This window comes from Saccopteryx leptura, chromosome 3 (genome assembly GCF_036850995.1).
Source record: "Saccopteryx leptura isolate mSacLep1 chromosome 3, mSacLep1_pri_phased_curated, whole genome shotgun sequence".
NCBI lineage: Eukaryota > Metazoa > Chordata > Mammalia > Chiroptera > Emballonuridae > Saccopteryx > Saccopteryx leptura.
The window spans coordinates 208,185,018-208,209,245 of NC_089505.1; the positions used below are offsets into that span (position 1 = coordinate 208,185,018).

The 24,228-nt window shown below is 38.2% G+C and overlaps 1 protein-coding gene across 1 annotated transcript in view; it reads left to right on the forward strand.

The window, feature by feature from the left end:
- MAN1A2 (mannosidase alpha class 1A member 2) overlaps positions 1 to 24,228 on the forward strand; it is a 140,659-nt gene that overhangs the window by 107,496 nt on the left and 8,935 nt on the right. Inside the window, exons 10-12 of the mRNA XM_066377284.1 lie at positions 3,903 to 4,119; positions 6,873 to 7,045; positions 11,345 to 11,460. Coding sequence (XP_066233381.1) covers positions 3,903 to 4,119; positions 6,873 to 7,045; positions 11,345 to 11,460 — 506 coding nt within the window. The remainder of the gene's footprint in view (positions 1 to 3,902; positions 4,120 to 6,872; positions 7,046 to 11,344; positions 11,461 to 24,228) is intronic.

Genomic DNA, 24,228 nt, shown 5'->3' on the forward strand with positions numbered 1-24,228 from the left:
TAGATATTTATGATGGTTATATCTTTCTGTTGGATTGTTCCCTTTATCATTATGTAGTGACCTCCTTTATCTCTTACTATAGTCTTTGTTTTAAAGTCCATTTTGTCTGATATAAGTATTGCTACCCCAGGTTTTTTTTCATTCCCATTTGCATGAAGTTTTTTTTGTTGTTTTTTTTTTACAGAGACAGAGAGTCAGAGAGAGGGACAGACAGACAGGAATGGAGAGATGGGAAGCATCAATCATTAGTTTTTCATTGCACATTGCTACACCTTAGTTGTTCATTGATTGCTTTCTCATATGTGCCTTGACCACGGGCCTTCAGCAGACTGAGTAACCCCTTGCTCAAGCCAGCAACCTTGGGTCCAAGTTGGTGAGCTTTTGCTCAAACCAGATGAGCCCACACTCAAGCTGGTGACCTCGGGGTCTCGAACCTGGGTCCTCAGCATTCCAGTCCGACGCTCTATCCACTGTGCCATCGCCTGGTCAGGTTGCATGAAATATTTTTTTCTATCCTTTTACCTTCAGTCTATGTGCATCTTTTGTTTTAAGGTATGTCTCTTGTAGACAGCATATATAAGGGTCCTGTTTTCTTATCCATGCAGCTAACTTATATCTTTTGATTGGATCATTTAATCCATCTACATTTAAGGTTATTATTGATATGTAATTGTTTATTGCCATTTTATTCTTTAAAGCTGTATTCCTCTTTTGCTATATTCTTTTCCCACTTTGATCTGTTTACAACAGGCCCCTTAACATTTCCTGCAGCATTGGTTTGGTTGTAATGAATTCCTTGAGTTTTTTTTGTCTGGGGAACTTTTTATTTCTCCTTCAACTTTAAATGATAGCCTTGCTGGATAAAGTAGTCTTGGTTGTAGGTTCTTGTTCTGCATTACTTTGAATATTTCTTGCCATTCCCTTCTGGCCTCAAGTGTTTCTGTTGAGAAGTCGGATGTCATCCTTATGAGCTCCTTTGTAGGTGTTAGCCTTCTTTTCTCTAGCAGCTTTTAATATTTTCTCTTTATCATTTAGCTTTGGTATTTTAAATATGATGTGTCTTGGTGTAGGTCTTTTTGGGTTTCTCTTTAATGGAGTTCTCTGTGCTTCTTGAACTTGTGAGACCCTTCCTTGCATCAATTTAGGGAAGTTTTCAGCTATGATTTGATTGAATAAAGTCTCTATCCCTGTTTCTTATCTTCGGATGTTATTTCTCTCCATGTTGTCACAGATCTCTCAGAGTTTCCTCAGACTTTTTGAGTCTCTCTTTTTTCTGCTCTGCTTTCGTGCCTTTGTTCATCTTGTCCTCCAACTCACTGATTTGATCCTCAGCTTCATCCATCCTGCTTTTAATTCCTTCCATTGTGGTCTTCAATTCTGATATTATATTTGTCACCTCCGACTGATTCTTTTTTAATATTTCAATGTCCTTTTTTATACTTGCTATCTCTTTATTTAAGTGTTCGTAATGACCATCCATTGTTGTTCTAAGATCGCTAAGCATCTTAACAATCATTATTCTAAACTCTGCATCTGGCTGTTTGGTTATTTCCATATCACTCAGTTCCTTTTCTGGAGATTTCTCTTGTGGTTTCATTTGGATTGCACTTCTCTGTCTTCTCATTATGTCTGTGTGTTTTGTTTGTAGTGCTGGCTGAGTCTAAGTTTGGTGTTGTCTGCCTCCAATTTTCAGTTGTGTTATTTCTAGGTCTTCTTGGGTTGGCATCAGCTGTTATTAGTAATCCACTTTTGGATTTGGGCTGCTTTGAAGTCTTGATTTGTTTGTTTTCTTCTTAGTTATAGTCTTGTTTACTGATCTCAGCAGAGGGCTTATTTGAAACTATACAGGAATGCAGTGGGTGTAACCTGAGACTCTGAAGGTCTAATCTGCCAGTTAATCTCTCTGGGGGCGGGGTGCTTTCTCTGCTTCAGTAGAAGGAGGTGTATCTCAGATCTCCATGGAGGCCCCTCCTCCTCACTTCTTGTTTTCAGCTGTGTCTTGTTGTGCTGATTGGAGCTGGAGAGATGTCAGGCTCAGTGTGGCTTCTTCTTTGCTCCTTGGTTTTTGAGAGCTGGTCTTGTAGTCCAGAGTTAGTTTTACACGCTGATTGTTCCTAAATTAGTTTGTGATCCAGTTTGGTGGTGTGAGCTGAGAGTCTGTGCATCTGCATACTCCACTGCCATCTTCAGGTCCCCTACTCTGATCAAGTTTTTATTTAGTCTTTAATTTTTGAAATAATTAAGAAAAACATACTTTTTAAGGAATAAGAAAGTAATGCATTATTTATGAAGGTTTGTTGAATAGAGGGCAATAATATTACTCTTAATTGTAATTCAATAGTTTGGCATTTTATATAAGTTAAACTCTTAGACATTTGTCATTTTTTAGAGAGAAGAGAGCCTTACAAGTGAGTTACTGGTCAAAAGTCCTATCTTTATATCTACTTTTTACTTTAATTCTACTAGATCCATGGATATGTTTGGTAACTTTTAATTATAGTAAGATTTGTTTTATAATGAACAAAAATAACAAAATGACAAAAGTATCATAAAGTGGTTTGGTATCAAACTGGATATGCTCCTTTAGGTATTTACTGAGTGCCTCACATGTGGAACACATTCTAGATGCCATAGGTCCACAGGTGAAGGGTGTGGTCCCTGTACTCACACACTAGTCTTCTCATTTGTGCTTCAGAGTGCTGTGGTTAAAGCAAACAATGAACATTCATAATCCAGTAGCCCCTAATTAAGCTTATCAACCACTCCTCATTCCCCTAACAGGTGAAATACAATTTTTTACCATTTATTTATAAAATGACTTATTAATTAAACATTTATTGAGTGCGTATTATACTTACAGGCTTTGTGGCATATAAGATGATGATGAATAAGGCATAGTACTTAAAATTCTGTAAAACATTATTATAAAGAAAATAGAATAAATTTTTCCAAAGCTGATTGTTACTGAGCTTGTTAGAGAAAACCCCACAGTAAAAATGTGAGTTAATTTAAGTTCCTTTTTATTGTCAGGAAATTAGTCTCTAATTATATAATAAGGTCTACCAAAGAGAACTGAATTAACGCAGTTTCTTAATCTTTCCCATAAAACTATCTCTAGAGGAAGAGAATCCATAGATTCCATCAGCGATGTGTGAGAACGTAGTCCAAAGTAACAAAGCTCTTACAAATCTCATTTAAAAAATTAAATGTAATTGTTGGACTCTACTTTTTTATATTCAAGTTTAATATAAAATATTTCTCTTGCCATCCCCATGTATTTTGAGTAAAATGGACATTCCAGGAGGATGGACCACATGGCCTCTCCTAAACATGGCACAACATCCAAAATAATGCCTCACTTTGCAAAGTAAGGGATTAAGCAGTTAAATTTGAACTTACAACTAGTTTCCTAAGCTTTATAACATATAAGGTATCTTACCTAATGGTGCCTTTTTAAAGTACTTTTAGTAGAGGTATAGTTATACAACAAAGGAGAAACCATTACTAATTATCAAAGTATATTTTTCTGATTATCTTAGGTATTCTTTCTATTCAGTTTTTGTTGAATGAAATAGAAAATAAATCCACAGAGCCTTTGGGTTTTAATATGTCATCGTGATCTCAATTGACTGATTATTTTAGCTCAAGAAGAAAGATGATCTTTAAACTATTCTCCCCTCTTATACCTTGTTTTGTTAAAGTAGTGATTGGGATATTTGTTCAAATATGTGCAACTTGATTATTCATTCCAAAACTTACTTATTGTAAATTAAGCCTCTCAGTTTGGAAAAGGTACTGCTCTGTAGAATATATTACCCAGGTCTTATAGTCAGAAGGATGCAGTAAGTTTGAACTCTTAATATTTTGCTTCTGAAATTTTGAATAGTTACTCTTTCTTATAGGCTATAGAAAAACATCTCATTAAGAAGTCCCGTGGAGGCCTCACCTTCATTGGAGAGTGGAAGAACGGGCACCTGGAGAGGAAGATGGGGCATCTGGCCTGCTTTGCTGGGGGAATGTTTGCACTAGGAGCAGATGGTTCCAGGGACAAAGCTGGTCATTATTTAGAGCTAGGGGCGGAAATTGCACATACATGTCATGAGTCTTATGACAGAACTGGTAAGAATATTAACACCAATTACTTAGTCTAAAATATCCTAGAAGATAAAAATATGTTCAGGAGTTAGAAGGAAAATATATAGACATTTTTATTTCAAAAGAGTTTAATACAATAAATTATTTTCTTAAGAACTTGAATTTTAATTCTGGAAATGTATTCCTGCATCATTTTCTTTTTATTATTACTGAATTCTGCTACTGTTTCTGTTAATAAAGATTTTGAAGAAGTTGTTTTAAAATCAAGAGCTAGGACATTTGGGGATATGTGGGATAACAGTATTTATTTTAATATAGTAAGAATCTATTTAGCCATTCAATTCAGCTTCTATAAAAATAGTTACTTTAAAGAGGACACAAAATTAACTGATTTAGGTGACATGCCTTGCCTATTCTCTTGTGAAAATAAGATAGTAGTGGTTATATTGATTGTATAATTGGTATCTAGGTAACTAGCAGTTTCTCTCTTAGTTTACCAATAATTTTTTGAGTTGTTTGTGCCTTTAACTAAAAAGATTCTCTGGCATTGCTTTAGGCAAATATGTAATATTTCCTGGGCTTTATCCTTACTTGGAAAATGGGATGATTCTCAGCAGTGACAATAATTGATTCTTGGGGGTGAAAAATAGTTTTTTTATATACAAAGCATAGATGTACATACAGTTATATATAGGTAAACAGTATGTATTATTAAAATTTCATGGAGAAAAAAGGCAATTAGATTTTTTAAATGCTTTAAAATAAGATTGAGGAAAACTGAACTAGACCTTTCAAGGTTTTCTGTGGCTTTAAAAATGTATGTTTCTATATGAAATAATGGGTAATGAGTTCCCTGAAAGAATAAAAATCAATGATTCCTGTTTGTGATTTCAGAAGTTGAATTGTCCATATATTAAACAACTGAATTTCTGTTTTAGGGTTAATTTTACATCAGGTACCATGACACAAATACAACTGGCATAAAATTTATTCTGTTTTAAAAACTGTCAAATTATTTTTATATAATAAGAAATTGAACTTATGGTATAATTAACCCTTTAATTTCCTCAGTAACTAAGTCAGGGCTTCCATTTCATAAAATTAACTAAATCAAAAGAGATCTTATTTTAGGGTAGTTTAAGTGTTGGTATATAATTCATGTAAAATCAATGATCCGAGTTACAAATAGAAACTAAATTGTGTTATCATGTTGATGATATAGAGTATTAAATATGTACTTAAAATAGAACTCCAGTTAGTAACACGTTAAGGACCAGGATGGATATTCAGTGTTTGTGTTAGTACCCATAATAAGGCTTGTTATTATTCAGATTTTGACCACAAATCAAATAATTGTTATAAAATAGGAAGATCTTAAAATATAACAGGCATATTCAAAATATACCATAGTTGTTATAATTAATCATTTACCCCATTAAACATGGAGCACCTATTATATGTCAAGCATTACACTGGTTGCTTATAGGTGAAAGTATGAAATTCATAGAATACTAAAGTTATGAAAAAATTCTCTGTATTATATTTCTTTTTTTTTTTTTTTTTTTCATTTTTCTGAAGCTGGAAACAGGGAGAGACAGTCAGACAGACTCCCGCATGCGCCCGACCGGGATCCACCTGGCACGCCCACCATGGGGCGACGCTCTGCCCATCAGGGGGCGATGCTCTGCCCATCCTGGGCGTCGCCATGTTGCGACCAGAGCCACTCTAGCGCCTGAGGCAGAGGCCACAGAGCCATCCCCAGCACCCGGGCCATGTTTGCTCCAATGGAGCCTTGGCTGCGGGAGGGGAAGAGAGAGACAGAGAGGAAAGCGCGGCGGAGGGGTGGAGAAGCAAATGGGCGCTTCTCCTGTGCCCTGGCCGGGAATCAAACCCGGGTCCTCCGCACGCTAGGCCGATGCTCTACCGCTGAGCCAACCGGCCAGGGCTTGTATTATATTTCTGATCATCATATTTTATAATGACATTGTTGTTGCTGATATGAAAGACTGTGATTATGGAAAGAACATGTGAACTGAGATTCAAAATTCCTTTGTTCCACTGTTTTTTAATATTTTTTTTTCTTAAGCTAGTTGGAGACAGACAGAAAAGAGAGAGATGAGAAGCATCAGTTCGTAGTTGAGTTACTTTAGTTATTCATTGATTGCTTTCTCATACGTGCCTTGACCAGGGGGCTCCAGCTAAGCCAGTGACCCTTTGCTCAAGCCAGCGACCTTGGGTTTCAAGCCAGCGACCATAGGATCATGTCTCTGATCTCTCGCTCAAGCCAGCAACCCCGTGCTCAAGCTGGCAACCTCAGGGATTCAAACCTGGGTCCTCAGCATCCCAAGTCGACAACCTATCCACTGCACCACCACCAGTCAGGCAAAATTGTGTTGACTTTTTAAAAAATAGTTCTATACAGTACAGTCTCATTTTATTTTGGAACAAAACAGAACATGTAATGTGCTTCTGTCTGCCTTTGCATTCGTTTCCAAAGGACTACTGGACTCTTGTCAGTATATGGAGATTTAACAGTTGATGTACATTATTTATGAGAGAGATTTCATGTCAGAATAATAGGAATATTTAAAAGTCTATTATAAGAAAACCAAATGTGGATCTTATAAAGTGACTGATTTTGCAAAACAGCAACAATAAAAATAAAACAAAGGACAACAATAACTATTTCATCCCCTATCCCTTCAGGGGAGGAAAAAGCTTCGGCATACAAACACGCATAGTTTATTTTCTCATTTATTTCTTTTGTCGTGTTACAGCCTTAAAGCTGGGTCCCGAGTCCTTCAAGTTTGATGGTGCAGTCGAGGCTGTGGCAGTCCGGCAGGCTGAGAAGTATTACATCCTCCGACCAGAAGTCATTGAAACGTATTGGTACCTGTGGCGATTCACTCACGATCCAAGATATAGGCAGTGGGGCTGGGAAGCAGCTCTGGTAAGTAAACCAGTTTTTCATTTCGTGTGCATGTGTTATGTCAAGTCCTTTCTAGTGTCACTTCTCCTCCATGCACCTCCGGTTCAGTAACCATAGGGCTACTTACCTTTATCTGACAGAAAACTCTGTCGGTCAGTTTAACTTTCTTAAGCAGCAGAAGTAAACCTTAGAATCCAGTTTAGGTCCTAGCTGGTTGTTTAGTGGATAGAACTTCGGCCCAGCGTATCGATGTTCCAGGTTCAATTCCCAGTCAGGGTACACAGGAGAAGTGACCATCTGCTTCCCTCCTCTCCCTTTCTCCCTTCTCTCCCTCTTCCCCTTCTCTCCCTCTTTCTCTCCTGCAGTCAGTGGCTTGATTGGTTCAAGCGTGGCCCCGGGCACTGAGGATAGCTCCATTGGAGCGTATCAGCCTCAGTTGCTAAAAATAGCTCAGTACTTGAGCATCCAGAATTGGCTCCTGGTGGGGTTGCCAGGTGGATCTAGGTCAGGGCGCATGCGTGAGTCTATCTCTCTATCCCTCCTCTCACCTAGAAAAAAGAAAAAAATAGAATGCAGTTTAGTTCTATAGTCGTGTTTTCCTACTAGTATTTATTCATTATTCTTATCAAATAACTATAGAGAGACATTTAAAAGGCAATTTCTCACTATGACTATAAAGTTTCTATACTTCCCTGCTAATGCTCAAACTCTGAAAAAAAAGAAAATATTGTAAAACTGTCCAAATTCACAGCATAGGTAGATTGCCCCCTAATTTATTTCAGCTTGTGTTCCAAGTAATTCCTTAGTGGATCACAATAAGAAGGATCAATGAATTGTTAAAAAAATTTTAGACTGATGGATAAATATATATGTTTAAAACAAGGAATTTTTAATAGTAAAGTAAGCAAGTAAGTGGTTTACTCTTACAACATGGGCCTGAGAGCCTTGCAGCTCTCAATGTCAGGGCAGGAAGAAAGCCGTTAAGTCTTTTTGTGAAAGAATAGCTTATTCTTGGGAGTGGAGTGTTATATTCTCTGAGATATACTAATTATGATAAATAGTACTAATTAGGATGAATATTCATCTTTAAATTGTTTAACATAAGCCTCTAGTGTAGCTAGAATGAGATAAATAAGGTCAGTAAATTGCTCAGACAAGAATGTACAAGATATGTTCTAGGGCAGAATGCAAACCAATGTATGGAAACAGAATGCTTCACAGTGGCAACCAGAGAGAGCGGTTTGAAACCATTGTGAAGATGGCCTTACATGCCAGATCTCAGTGACACAGGAATAGCATGTGCATGCATGCATGCGTGCGTGCGTGCGCGCACACACACACACACACACACACACACACACTCACACACTTCTCACTTACTGCGTAGGTGTTTTTCATATGGTGATAAAAGTCTTTTGCTCATATATACTGCTCACAAACATTAGGGAATATTTCAAAATGATTATGAAGCTATAAAATATCCCCTGAATGTTTGTGAGCAGTATATAAAGCCCATCAGATCTTTTTCCTCACCATCTGCTCCCCTCCAAAGGTCCCTAACTTGAAGAATCCATTATAGGGTTACTGAAGATTTTTCAAAGGGGGAGGAACTACTTGAAGGCTTTTTAGTGGAAAGTAAGAAAACAGAAGGGTCTGACTGTAATCTGCAAACTGGTGGGTTTTGGAGACTGCTGCAGTACTCTGGGAACAATGCAATATAGACTTGAAGTAAGGTGAGGACACTTACATGTCATTTGTCATTCAGACAGGGAAAGTCCTTACAGAGTTTAATTATAAGAGAAGAGTAATGGAAGGTTGGTAACATAGAACAGAAGCAGAGGCAGCGTTTGTTGTTGCTGCTCTTCCACCTGGGTCCAGAATTGGGAACAGAGGTGCTGGTGAAACTCTGTGCTGCAGTTGAGAAGGTAGACAGGCTGTTGCCACATGGCTCAAAAACAAGACACACATCTGTTGGTAGCAATGGCTTACCAACACTTATGTAAGTCAAACAATATTTCCGATAGGGGCAAGAGATAGGTAAAATCCTGCAGTGAACCTGACTTGAGTGTCCCTAATGTGTAATGGTTCTTACTTAGAGGAAAAGGGGGATAGATCTGAATCGGGGCTAAAGGGTGGTGACAGAAAGGTCTACTCCTTAAGAAATACTAGGGTAATTTATCCTGTTCCTAAGGTCCTTTTTTCTTGTGCACCTTCTTATCCATCAAAAAGAGGTTTTGGTCCTGGCCGGTTGGCTCAGTGGTAGAGCGTCGGCCTGGCGTGCAGGAGTCCTGGGTTCAATTCCCGACCAGGGCACACAGGAGAAGCGCCCATCTGTTTCTCCACCCCTCCCCCTCTCCTTCCTCTCTGTCTCTCTCTTCCCCTCCCGCAGCCAAGGCTCCATTGGAGCAAAGTTTGCCCAGGTGCTGAGGATGGCTCTGTGGCCTCTGCCTCAGGCGCTAGAATGGCTCTGGTTGCAGCAGAGTGACACCCCAGATGGGCAGAGCATCGCCCCCTGGTGGGCATGCTGGGTGGATCCTGGTCGGGTGCATGTGGGAGTCTGTCTGACTGCCTCCCTGTTTCCAGCTTCAGAAAAATACAAAAAAAAAAAAAAAAAAAAAGGTTTCATAAACTCAAATTTTAACCCATATTTGTCTAAATTTGAATTAATACAAGTTTAAATTTTGCTTCTAATAGCACATATGGGCACACACAAAGTATAAAGAACAAGACTGAAATACTTATGCTTTAAATTCAAGTTTCAAAAGTAATTTGTGATGAGAAAGGAGGCAGGGGTAGAGACCAAAGAGGAGGAGTCACATGATAAATAGAACTTGCTTGTCACACCCTCCCCTTTTGGATGTGAAGAAAGTAAAGGGAAGATGTACAGAGACAGGATAGTGCTATCTCAGGTCCTCTGTAGCTTTAGCTTTTCCATGTACGAATTCAAACTTCCAGACACTAAAGTATATCACGTATGAAAATTTGCCTTTAAGAAATGACTTTTAAGTGGCTTAATGATCAGGCATGCCTCCTACTTTCTCAGTATTCTTCAACTGCTCTGATAGTTCTGAGGGGGTAAAGATACACGATCATTATGCAGAGCATGGTGTTTAAAAACTCTTGCATTTAAAAGATTAGATGGAGAAAAGTGACAAATCCTGTGGTAAGAAGACTTGAAAACCCAGCTGTAATCAAAATGGAACTAGATAAAAAAAGAACAGTCTTATTAAGAAAATATGATTAGAGTTAATTAGCTTCTCATTTGAAAGGAGGAAGACCAGAAGAATAAGAAAAGTAGCAAGACTAGGAACAATGAGCATAGCTTCATTCCAGTGTCACAGGGTCTGGTAGGGAAAGAAGTCCACACCTGCTTTCAGCCTCTTGTGGACGGCTGATTTCTGGAGTGTAATATACCTACAAAAGTAGGATAGTTGGTGGCTTTGAATTAAAAACATGCTTTTGAACAGATTCCATTTGATTCAGTATATTTCATTTAGACATGTTCAAAGATGCAAATGAAGATATAAATTAAAATTTTCCACTCCCAGTCAGTTAATAATGTGGAACAAATTACTCTGCCTCAGTTTTCCCATCTGAGAAGTAGAGCTGAGACCACCTCCTGGTGTTGTTGGGAATTTAATTGTTAATACATGTAAAGCTCTGACAAGAGTCTTCAGCACAGTCGATACTTCACCACTGCTGGCTCTTAACATGGAATTATTATGATAGGTGTGTGGGTGGGCACTTCCTGCTGGCAGGTACCACCCATAATGCCTAACTCATAGAATTAGGGTGATGCAATCTCTGTCATATAGTATGTTTACAATAAATATTATCACATTGCTATTCCTAGGCAGAAGTCTAAAGTAATACTTTTGTTTGTTTTTTAGCATGTTTGGATTATTGTTATCTTTGGAAGTAATAAAATTGCATTTAAAAAACTTTATTTTATTTTTTTTTATTTTTTTATTTTTTTTTTTTTAATTTTAATTCAGATTGACCTCCCTCTTGATTTGTCAGAATTAGTGAGACTTAATTGTGCCTTACAGGTCTCGAATCCAGTGTGAGTAGTCTAACTTTGATTCTTAAGTTAGGAAAATATAAGATGTCCTAAAAATATTTTAAGAGTTTTAAAGAGGGAGAAATTCTACAGGAGGCAGGATACCTCAATTAGTTTTTCCAGAGGGAAATACTTCCATATGATAATAAATTTTATTCTTAAATTGTCAAATTCTCATATAGAGCTCTATGAAGTTTTAACTGTGGTCCTTCAACACTTGACATTTGTGGAATTGATCCTCTGTCTGATCTCTCTCCCAGGCCATTGAGAAGTCCTGCCGGGTCAGTGGTGGGTTTTCCGGGGTGAAGGATGTGTACTCCTCCACCCCTGCACATGATGATGTGCAGCAGAGCTTCTTTCTTGCGGAGACATTAAAGTAAGTAGAAGCCTTTTTAGTCATTTTTATTGTAGGCTGGTTTTGCAGGATGATCACTACATGATGAATTATGACTGTAATATATTACACTAGATTTTATTACAAATATCTTTTTATTTAATTGGTTTTAACTTGTTAGCTGCATCTCAAGAAGAATGACTATGAGGTAGATATTTTGGCAAATCAGAGTTTAGTGCCTTTGTTTTTTCCTTAGTTCTTTATTGTGCATTAGAATCACCTGGAAGACTTCTTCAACTAAAGATAACTGAGCCATCCCTGCAGTTTCTGATTCAGTAGGTCTAGGGTTTGATTTTTAGCTTAAGACAGTGGTTCTCAAAGTGTGCACCAGGGCGCACTGGTGTGCCCTAGAAGATTTCCAGGTGCACGCTATGGTATTCCAGAGAAATATGTGCCTGTTGGGGACCAAAAAACCAACAGGGTTTTGGAGTTTAGATTTTTGGGGAGTTGGCTGTAAGCTGACAGTCTGCCCAACCCCCCACCTCACTTGCCTGATTAGGTTGCAAAAGGCTGTTAAGCTGTGGTGCTGGATTGTTTATACTACCCCCCATGTTCCCCGAAAGACTGGAGGTAAGTTTCTTCTATCCTTTGGTGTAAAGTTAAGATGATATGTATGTTGGGGATTTTCTGCACTCAACACAATTGAGAGTAAAAAGAGAGGAATTCTTCAATGTATTGATGAGGAAAAGAGAGTTTGCCTTTCAAATATGTGCCCAAACATTGAAAAAATCGCTAGAACACATCAAGCTCATGTTTCTCATAAACACAGAATGAAAAAACTTAACACATTCATGGCAGGGACCTGCTGAATTTACTAAATCTTACTAAGAATGTATCTATATATATATAAAGATAACTTTTTTGTCATTTCTTTATTTTTTAACCCCTCTTTTTTATGAATTCTAAAAAGCATAACTCAAAAAATGTAACATAAAAATGTTTTTTAATGTCAGAATAAATTTAATTTTGTCATATTTACTTGGTTTAATTACCATAAAAGCACGCTTGGACTTTATATTTTTTCTTTAATATTTGACTTAATTATTATAACATATTTCTTAGAAATTTGTATATAGTGCGCCTACAATTATTTGTAGGATTTTAAATGTGCCCCGACTTCAAAAAGTTTGAGAACCACTGGTCTAAGAATTTGCATTTCTGACAAGCCCCTAGGCGATATGAATGATGCTGGTCTGGGAACCACACCCGAATTCCCTGCACTAGCTAAGGAATTTTGTTAGGAGTAATCGTGGCACTTTGATAGTACTAGAGAATATATGACCATAGCCACCCATTCTTTCAGTAGAGATTCACGTAAAGATATACACAAAGGCAACAATGGAAAAGAAAAATGACAATGTTATTATTTGGGCTTATATTCAGAACTTCAGGGAGAGTTCTCTTTATAATGACTGAAAGAAGGTAGAGACCTTAATTTTTTCCATTGATTTGAGAGAGAGAGAAGCATCAACTCATTGTTCTACTTAGTTGTTCCATTTAATTGTGTACTTGTTGATTGCTTCTTGTATGTACCTTGACTGGGGATCAAACCCATGACCTTGGTGTGCCAGGACAATGCTTTACCCACTGAGCGACCCGGCCAGGCCAAAGGTGAAGACCTTAAGTATGTCCACTTCCCTAAAGACTACAAAGTAAATATGTCTTGATCCTTTCTCTTAAGCTTCATATTTCTATTTCCTGTCTGTCTGTACCTGAATGCCTCACAAACTGTCAAATCATTTGTTAAAAAAATGTTATTTTTCAGTCATTGCTCAGGTTATTTGAGGATAAATCAATAGGCAAAAAAGATAAATATTCCTGCTCTCCTGAAGTTTTTATGCTACTATATTTCTAGCTTACATAGTAAATTTATGTTTAAAACTAAGTTTCATATCCTAATGGCCATCTTTATTCAATTTTTCTTTTTCATTCTTTTTTTTTTTTTTTTTTTGTGACAGAGAGAGACAGATAGGAACAGACAGGAAGGGAGAGAGATGAGAAGCATCAGTTTTTCGTTGCGGCACCTTAGTTCATTGACTGCTTTCTCATATGTGTCTTGACTCGGGGGCTACAACAGAGCGAGTGACCCCTTACTCAAGCCAGCAACCTTGGGCTCAAGCCAGTGACCATGGGGTCATGTCTGTGATCCTCCGCTCGAGCCAGAGACCCCTCCGCTCAAGCTGGTGAAACTTACTCAAACCAGATGAGCCTGCACTCATGCCTGCGACCTTGGGGTTTCGAACCTGGGTCCTCTGCGTCCCAGTCCGATGCTCTACCCACTGTGCCACCACCTGGTTAGGCTCAATTTTTCTTTTGTTAAAACTAGTACTCTTATTTGCACGTTTTCAGTTTGTGCATTAGACAGCTTTCTTTTTTCTCCTAATATATCACTAAGTCTTGCTATGTTGTTTCTTTATTTTGCCTCTCGTTTCCATATTTACAGTTGACCCTAAGCGAGACTCTGTTACTACTGAGATGGTTTAGAACACCTCCCTGGTAGTCAGTTCCCTACTTCTAATAGTCATTTCTGTTTTGATGTATCCTGTGTGATTTGGCTTGAGACTGAGAGAGTTGAAAGAGCACTGGACTGTCAGATTAAATCACAGCGGTGTTAGTTACACACTTGCTACAACTTAGCTGAATGACCATGACAGAATAAAATTTTGCTTTCAGTGATCACATCTGAAAACTGTGGAATTGACCCAAATTATATGAGCTCTTATTTTTTTTAACCAAATTGTAAGAATAAAATACAATGAGTATTTGTATGTCTTTCACCTAGATTTACCTCTGGTTAATTTTTGCCACACCCCCCTACCCCTGAATAGATGTATGTACACATGCATAGTTTTACTATTTATTTAAATTTTTTGCTCTATAATTTGAGAGTTACCAGATTTCTGATACTATTATAAGCATTTTCAAGAAAAGGGCATAACCCTACATAAGTCATAATACAGTTATCACACTTGGGAAACAACATATAACACTGTTATTTCCTATGTAGCCGTTTTCAGATTTCTCAATTGTCCTAATAATGTACTTTAAAACATTTTTTTAACCCCCGAAGGATCATATGGCACATTTGGTTGTCATGTCTCTTTTGTCTCTTTTAATCTAGAACAAGGCTTCCTTGCTTTTTTTTTTGTTACGACATTGACATAAGTATTTAGGCTAATTGTACTGAAGAATGTTCCTCAATTATATATTTATATATTTGTGATTGTCTCCTTATGATCAGATTTAGTTTAAAGACCTTCTTTTTGTTTTTGTATTTTTCCAAAGTTGGGGGGGGCAGACAGACTCTCACATGCACCCGACCAGGATCCATCCGGTATGCCCACCAGGGGGCGATGGCCCCTCTGGGGCGTTGCTCCTCTGCAATCGGAGCCAATCTAGCACCTGAGGTGAAGGTCAGGAAGCCGTCCTCAGCGCTCGGGTCAACTTTGCTCCAATGGAGCCTTGGCTGTGGGAGGGGAAGAGAGAGAAAGGAGAAGGGAAAGGGGGAAGAAGCAGATGGGCACTTCTCTGTGCCCTAACTGGGAATCCAACCCGGGACTTCCACACGCTGGGCCGGCACTTTTACTGCTGAGCCAACCAACCAGGGTGTAGTTTAAAGATTTTTGAAGCAAATATTACAAAAATGGTGTTCTCATTGTATTCTTTAAAGAGACATATGATAACAGTTTAACACCTAATTGGTGATTTTAGGTGTGATCATAAGCTTAGATTTGATTATAAGGTTATGTAAAGAATCTTTTTTTATAAATAATAAGTAATAACTTTGGTAACTTTCAGACTGAATATCCTTTTTCCAACAGTCTTTCATTCACTGTTATTAGCATCTTGCCTGAATCAGATATTATTGTAGTAGTGGTAAAATGCTCATTCTGATGTTCCTTTTAGTCTTAAAATTAAATTACTTTGATTTTCAAAATGTATATACCATTTTCTTCATATCACTTTCCTCCTCAAAAGCGACAATGATTCATTCCTCTCTAGTTTCATCTCTCATTTTTTTTTACTTACAGATTCTATCCTTAAACCCAGCTACTCTATATTCAAATATTCACCTATATAAACATGTACATATAGCTATACATGTAAGTTGTTCCTGTGCATGTCATTGTCTGTTTCATATTTTATTGGTTCTGGCAGGAATACTTTTACCCTTTTTGTAATTAATACCCCGCTCTTGTTTCTAAATTTAGTTCATATCTCACTTCTTGCAGTTTGGCTTTCATAATTCATTCTTAACTGCTTCATTAGTGCAGACCTTGAGCACTTGACCACATTGGATAGGGCTGCAAATGTGTGGCCTTGCTGCCTGGTCCCTTCCAGTGTATACATAGGGAATAGCACCAGTTGACTTTGGTAATTTTCCCTACCTAGTTCTGGAAGAATCCTTCTCAATGCAGTACTCTAGATAACCTGTTATATATCTATATAAATTACTATAATGCTTTCAGAAAAACCATATATACATTTGGGTTAGTAAAAGTAGAAAAGATCAAACAAGGAATCATACAGTAATTATAATGAAACCTAGGCTATGAAAATTTCAACAATTGAGTACAGCATTCAGCACTGAGCTTCCTGGCAGCTAAAGCAAAGGGGACTTCCTGCTCAGTGTCATTTTTATCTGTGAGTTGAGAGAACATGCTGCTTTGACAGATGAAACAAAAGTTTTCCATACTGCTAAATTATAAGGTAACTTAATTTGATAGTTCATTATTAAAAAATATTGAACTATTAGGTAAATGGTATAAAATTGTTTTTTTAAGTAAAAAACAGTTGAATACTGTCAATTCCATGTGATTTAACGTAATACATAATGATAAATATATTAAAACATTGATATTATAGAGAATGCAAAAACACTCACTATGACTTACTCTTTATAAAAACTGATGACAATATTAAAATGCAATTGAATCAAGACATTTCTGTGAAGACTAATATAGTTGTATGTTTATATTTTTCTTATTAAGCTAGAGCTTAAAACTATAGAGGAATGACAGTAAGTCTGACTCCATAGAATTTTCTCAAATATTAATTTAAGTAGACTTTTGTCAGAAGCTGAGTAACTTAATTGAAATTGTATAGTCTATCAAGTGATTGAAATTTATTGTGAATTCAAGAAAGCGTAGCAGTCTATGTGTTTTAGCTACTCAGAAAGGTGAAATGACACTAAGCAGGGTGCTTCCTTTTTGCTTTAGCTTATTATTAATTAAATTATTAAAATAATATGTGGATATGGCAAAATGAATTTAATAGTATGGAACATAAAAAATGAAAAATAAGTTTCTCTGTATCCCATATCCAGTTTTACTTCCCAAAGATAACTCTTATTCAACAGTCCTTGATGTAGCCTTTCTTTTAGAAACATAAAAACACATTTATGTCCTGGCCGGATAGCTCAGTTGACTAGATCATCATTCTGAAGTGCAGAGGTTGCTGGTTTGATCCTCAGTCAGGACATCTACAGGAACAGTTCGATGTTCCTGTTTCTCTGTCTCCCTCCCTTCCTCTCTTGCTAAAATCAATCAATCAATAAAACTATTTATAATATATATACCCTTTTAATAGCCTTTTATCCCCCCCAGATACATTTATATATACCTCCTATTCTGAAACTTGAATTTTTCATCTTACTCTAGAAAAGATTTCCATGTGGACACATATAAACCCACTGAGGAGTATATCACAATTTTATTAATCAGTGCCCTATTTTTAGGTATCTGGTTGGTCTAGTTCTTTGCTATCATAAATAGTGAATGCCCTTTTGTATATATTCACTTTCTGTGTGAATATATTGGTTTAGATTCCTAGAAGTAAAATGGCTAGGTCAAAGGGCATATACATTTGAATTATAACTTTAATTAAACAGAATAAGCCTAGAGAGCTAACTCTTCACAAAATCTGTGATGGCAGAGTGGATAGAGCTTCGACTTAGAGCACCAAGGTCGCTGGTTTGAAATCCTGGGCTTTGCCTGGTCAAGGCACATATGAGAAGCAATCTATGAACAACTAGAGTGAAGCAACTATGATCTCTCTCTCTCTCTTTCTCTCTTGGTCTCTCCCTAAAATCAATAAATAAAGATCTTAAAAATAAAAAAAAGAAGATAGAAATGTTAGAATCAAGGGTGTTCTGAGAAGTAAAAGAAAAAAAAAACATTGCACAAGATAGCTAAAGGAAGGTTTGAATGAGTGGGCTTTTTAAAAAGTTTATCTTAAATTATTTTGAATTTTTAGTGATTAAGAATAAACTCAGACAAGAGAAGAAATCACATTTTTTTTTTTCTGTAGGTTAAGAACATAGATAAGTCAAATAATCAAAGGATCTTGGGAAGTTAATGGGTATTTCACCTCTTTGTTCTTTATCTGCACACTGTTTTTTAAATCTTCTAAGTAAATGGTGTTTAAAATATAGAGATGATACAATGTACTATGTACGATAATTCATCAGACAAGTACTTATTATTAAGTGCCTCGTATGTGCCAATGCTGTTTCAGGATACATCCTGATATCAGGGAACTTACCAGGCACATTCACACTTTCCTTAACCTATAATTGCTGTATTTGTTGTGTGGCTGCCTGTGAAAAGAAACCCTATGTATGTATGTATATCATCTGTACACTCCATTATTCTTTCCCCCGTCCTGCTTTATTTTTCTTTATATCATGTTAACCACCTGACGTATGTTTGTTTATTATCTTTCCGTGTCAGTAGAATAAGCTTCACAATTACAGGGACTTTGCCTTTTAACTGCTCTCACCTCCCTAGAACCCAGCACAGTGTATGAGGCACTTGAAAAATATGTTTTGAATTTGTTGAATACGTCTTTAGCCTGTGTGTTCAGTAAGAAAAAAGTTGACTATTTGTACCTGTACTCTGATCATTCTAGTAGGGGTTTTTTTGGCTAGAAATAAATGATAAAGATTTATTTAAGGGTCTTAGGGTTTTCAAATAGAAACACAGCTAGGCAAAAACTCAGAAATATTCCATAAAGGAAGAAAAGTTAAGGGTTCTCACAGAACAAATGCATTCTAGTGAATAATTAGCCCTACACTGTTAGCCCTGGGATTGGTCCAGGATGTTATCAGTTGGATGTCAGGTGGTCTGGATATGTGGACATTCTTTTCTTAGTCCTTCTAGGGTAATCAGAGGATTAGGTTATCTGGAGTTCTGATGTCTATATATCCAGGCATTGCTGCAGGACTGGAAATTCAAAAGTTTAGTTTTCTCGGCTAGTTAAAAGAAGAATAGACTAATTTCCTCATACCTCCACCTACTTGAGTTTAGAAATTTAACAGTTTGACTAGTGACTTCATTTATATATTCACTCTTTTGCTTACATTATGTAAGTTTAAGGTATAGAGTATGCTGATTAGGGATACATTTATATATTGCCATACAGTTACCACCATAGTGTTAGCTAACATCACTTAATTACTCTTTCTTTTTTGTTGTGAGAACATTTAAGATCTTCTCTCTTAGCAGCTCAAGAATATAATGTAGCATTGTTAACCATAATCACAGTGTTGTACATTAGATCTTTAGAGCTTACTCATCTTTAACTGGAAGTTTGTACCTTTGACCAACATCTCTCTTAATGCCTTACCCCACCCTCCAGTCATGGTAATCACCATTCTGTCCTCTGTTTCCATGTAAGTTTTTGGCTTTTTTAGATTCTACATATGGATATTATACAGTATTGGACTTTCTGTCTGATTTAATTTCCTTAATGCCCTTAAGGTCCATCCATGTTTTCCCAAATGACAGGATTTCTTTTTTTTTTATGGCTGAATAGTAACTTATTGTGTATGGGTTTCACATTTTCTTAGGTTGTTTTAATATTTTCTTAGGTTGGCTATTGTGAGTAATACTGTCATAAACACAGAGTGCAGATAGCTGATACCCTGTTTTTGTTTCCTTTGGATATGACCCAGAAGTGGGATTACTGGATCATATGGTAGTTCTATTTTTAATTTTTTTTTTTTTCTGAAGCTGGAAACGGGGAGAGACAGTCAGACAGACTCCCGCATGCGCCCGACCGAGATCCACCCGGCACGCCCACCAGGGGCGACGCTCTGCCCACCAGGGGGCGATGCTCTGCCCCTCCGGGGCGTCGCTCTGCCGTGACCAGAGCCACTCCAGCGCCTGGGGCAGAGGCCAAGGAGCCATCCCCAGCGCCCGGGCCATCTTTGCTCCAATGGAGCTTCAGCTGCGGGAGGGGAAGAGAGAGACAAAGAGGAAGGAGGGGGTGGGGGTGGAGAAGCAAATGGGCGCTTCTCCTATGTGCCCTGGCCGGGAATCAAACCCGGGTCCCCCGCATGCCAGGCCGACGCTCTACCACTGAGCCAACCGGCCAGGGCCCTATTTTTAATTTTTTGAGGACCCTCCATACTGTTTTTCATAGCATTTGTACCAATTTACATTCCCATCAACAGTGCACAAGGGCTTCCTTTCTCCACATCTTATTTCTTATCTGTTTGATAATAGCCATTCTAGCAGGTATGAGGTGACACCGCATTGTTGTTTTGATTTGCATTTCCCTGGTGAATAGTGATGTTAAGCATCTTTGCATGTATGTGTTGCTATTTGGAAACATGCTATTCAGTTCCTCTGATTATTTTTTTAAATGGATTTTTTGTTGTTATTATTGAGTTGTATGAGTTCTTGGTGTATTTTGGATATTAACCCCTTATCAGATATGATTTGCAAATATTTTCTTCTGTTGTGTAGATTGCCTTTTCATTTTTCTGATTATTTCTTTGTCTGTGTATCAAAGATTTTTAGTTTGATGTTGTATCACTTATTTTTGTCTCGTTGCTTGTGTTTTTGATGTTATATCCTAAAAAATGTTGCAAGATCCTTGTCAAGGAGCTTTTCTACTGTGTTTTCTTCTACAAGTTTACAGTTTCAAGGTTTTAAGTAATAGCTTTTATTTTCTCTTTTTAAATTTCTAATTGTATTTTTAAGACATTCCTTGATCCTTCTGTATAAAATTTCAAATTGCTCCCTTGTTCTTTATCATTTTCTCTTACTTTACCTTTTTGCATAGCACCTCTCGTCTTAACATTACCATAGAATTTCCTAGATGTTCTGCAGCTGGAGTGAAAATCCACCAGGGCAGTGATTTTTTGTACGTTTTCAGTAGTTATTGTTTCCCCAGTGTCTATGGTGAGGCTACACGTTTGTGTTTCAGTATGAAATATTTGCTAAATAAAGGAGTGAGTTATTTGATTCCAAAAGAGACGGCTGAGAAACAGGATTACCTAAGATTTTGCCAGAAATGGGAGCAGTAAGAAGAGAATAATAGATCTATTTTATTTCCTGGTTGGGACTCAGGGCTTGAACACAGTTCAGTTGGTGCTAGGAGCTTGGTAATAATGAATGGGTTAAGGAATTTATAAAGCAAATAGGAGAGGCCCAAAGTAGGATGTGAAAAGTTGGGGAGTCAGGAGTTTTCAGCATCTGTTTTCAGCAGAGTCAGAAGTTCCGGTGCCCACAGGAAGAGAAAAGCAGAAAGGGTACAAACTAACTCTTGTAAGAAGTCACACAAAGTTGGTAAACCTAGGGCAGTGGTTCTGAGAACTCGAGCATGCATCGGAATCACCTGGAAAGATTCTTAAAACACAAATTGCTGGGTTTCATCACCGAAGGTTCTGATGAGTAGGAAACTCAAGTTCCCAGGCGATGCTGATGGTCTTGAGGATACACTTTGAGAGCCACTGATAGCTGTGACCATTTATGGGAGTGTAAAGCCAGTATCCACGGCCACTATCACAGCCGCCTGGCCCATGCAGGTTCGCATTGGATTCGGACAGTCGGTAAAGAAACAAAGGAGCCAAAAACTGATGGGCCATTATCTTGAATTCTAGCTTGCACCCGGTGGGCAAGTAAAATACACACTGGGCTCCAAAACCCACTCATTCAGTGCTCACAAAGCTATTGACTTATCCGAGTTTCCTAGAATCAAAGGTTTCTAGCTCACCAGACTTATTCACCTCTGTTCCCCATCTCCTTCCTTCTCCCTGCACAAACTCTGCACAAACTGGCTTCTCACTCAACAATCCGTCATCTTGGCTGCTTCTCCTGGCCTCCTCCACGTGGCCTTTCTCTGCTCTCCTCTCTCTAATGCTAATCTCAGGAACCAAGAGAGCAAGCTCCCGTTCTGCCCCTATTTTATAGTGTAGAAATCCAAACCTTTAATACAATATACAAAATAGAGAAGTCTCTAATACAGGGGTCCCCAAACTTTTTACACAGGGGGCCAGTTCACTGTCCCTCAGACCGTTGGAGGGCCAGACTATAAAAAAACTATGAACAAATTCCTATGCACACTGCACATATCTTATTTTAAAGTAAAAAAACAAAACGGGAACAAATACAATATTTAAAATAAAGAACAAGTAAATTTAAATCAACAAACTGACCAATATTTCAATGGGAACTATGCTCCTCTCACTGACCACCAATGAAAGAGGTGCCCTTCCAGAAGTGCGGTGGGGGCCGGATAAATGGCCTCAGGGGGCCGCATGTGGCCCGCGGGCCGTAGTTTGGGGACCCCTGCTCTAATACAAAGTCACTGATAAGACATGATGGGATTGCACCACCCCACATCAAAAAGGGTGGGAAAGGCTTAATCCCAAAACCAAGCCCCAGGCTACAAGGATTCTGCCTGTCCACAGTCCGCCCCCAACACATATTAATATCACCTGGGTGATGGCCTCCATGTGGGCAGTGCCATCTTTAACAACAAAGTGAGCATAATATTATTTTATCTGCCCAACAGGGAGCACATGGAGATGAAGAAATTACTTCTGCTGTGTGGCGAAGGCTAGCTAGTACACCAGGCGGTCAGGTGGGCAGATCTTGTTTAGCTGCTATGTCAGGTAGTCCCCTTCTCCTCAGGTGGTATACTGAGGCCTAGGACCTAATTACAGTGTCACAGTGCAATCCAAATAGTAGGCTATTTGGATTTATTTAACACACAGAGTTAACTTCATCAGACTGTTCAATATAAGCATTTTTTTCAGTTTCAAAACTGTGTACTTAGAAATATCCTTGCTAATTGTTTTCTGCTACAGTAGAGGGAACTACAAGCCAAATTGTTCTTATGCAGCAATTACAAATAATAAAGTTATTGTTGGAATCCATGGGAGTCCGAAAGACCAGAGTAACAGGCTTTATTGAAAGGAAGAAAGGAACCCTGCTGGGCACTTCTGGGGGGGGGGGCGGGGGGGGGGGGGAGAAGAGCCCCGGTTACAGACTAGGGGCCAGTTATATACTGTTTGGGAGAGCCTGAGGGGATACTGAGGCAAAAGTCCTGTTATGTCTGGAATGCTCCTCCTTGGGGGCTTGGAGCATGTGGGTGTTGAATCAAAAGTCCTGGTGTGTCCGGAGCCCCTCCTTGGGGCGGCTTCTCAGCTTTTTGGAATTCCTTTGTCTCAGGGGCGGTAGTCCAGTAAAGGTGAGGTCTGACAGATAAGCGGAACATCAAGAGGGCAGTTTGGAATTTACAAATCTATTAGTTATTTTTTCCATCCTTTTCCATTAGTCTTTTTTTTTTCAACATTAAAAGTTAACTTTATTGAAGTATTTTAAGTGTTCAGTTCATTGTAATTTTGGCACTATATAAGCCTGGTAACTACCACCCTAGTTAACATGGGACATTTCTATCCTACTCTTGCAGGAGGTTTCACTCCACCACCAAACACACAGCTTTCTGTCACCAGGTTGCCTGTCTTAGGATTTCATATAATTGGAATCATGCAGTATGCGCTTATATTTTGTCTTTTTTTTCCCAGCATAATATTTTTTAGATTAATCAATGTTGTTGCTTGTATTAGTAGTTGTAAAGCCAGTGGCCATGGCTACCATCACAACCGCCTGGCCCATGCAGGTTCGCATTGGATTCGGACAGTCAGTAAAGAAACAACAGAGCCAAAAACTGATGGGCCATCTTCTTTAATTCTAGCTTGCACCCGGCAGGCAAGTAAAAACACACACTGGGCTCCAAAACCCACTCACATTCAGTGCTCACAAAGCTACTGACTTATCCGAGTTTCCTAGAATCAAAGGTTTCTAGCTCACCAGACTTATTCATCTCTGTTCCCCATCTCTTTCCTTCTCCCTGCACAAACTGCACAGACTGCCTTCTCACTCAACACTCCGCCATCTTGGCTGCTTCTCCTGGCCTCCTCCACGTGGCCTTTCTCTTCTCTCTGCTTTGATCTCTCTGTTCTCTCATGCTAATCTCAGGAACCAAGAGCGCAAGCTCTCGTTCTGCCCCCATTTTATAGTGTAGAAATCCAAACCTTTAATCCAATATACAAAACAGGGAAGTCTCTAATACAGTCACTTCTCTGAGGCATGATTGGATTGTACCGCCCTACATCAGAAAAAGTAGGAAAGGCTTAATCCCAAAACCAAGCCCCAGGCTACAAGGATTCTGCCTGCCTTTAGCCCACCCCAACACACATTAATATCACCTGGGCGACGGGCCTCCTTGTGGGCAGCATCATCTTTAACAAAGTGAGCATAATACATTTTATCTGCCCAACAGTAGTTAATTCTTTTCTATTAGCAAGTAGTAGTATTTTATATGGATATGCCACATTCTGTTTATTCATTTTTTAATTGAACTTATTAGGGTGACACTGAATAATAAAATTATATAGATTTCAGGTGTACAATTATATAATACATCATCTCTAAATTGTAGTCTGTATTCACCATT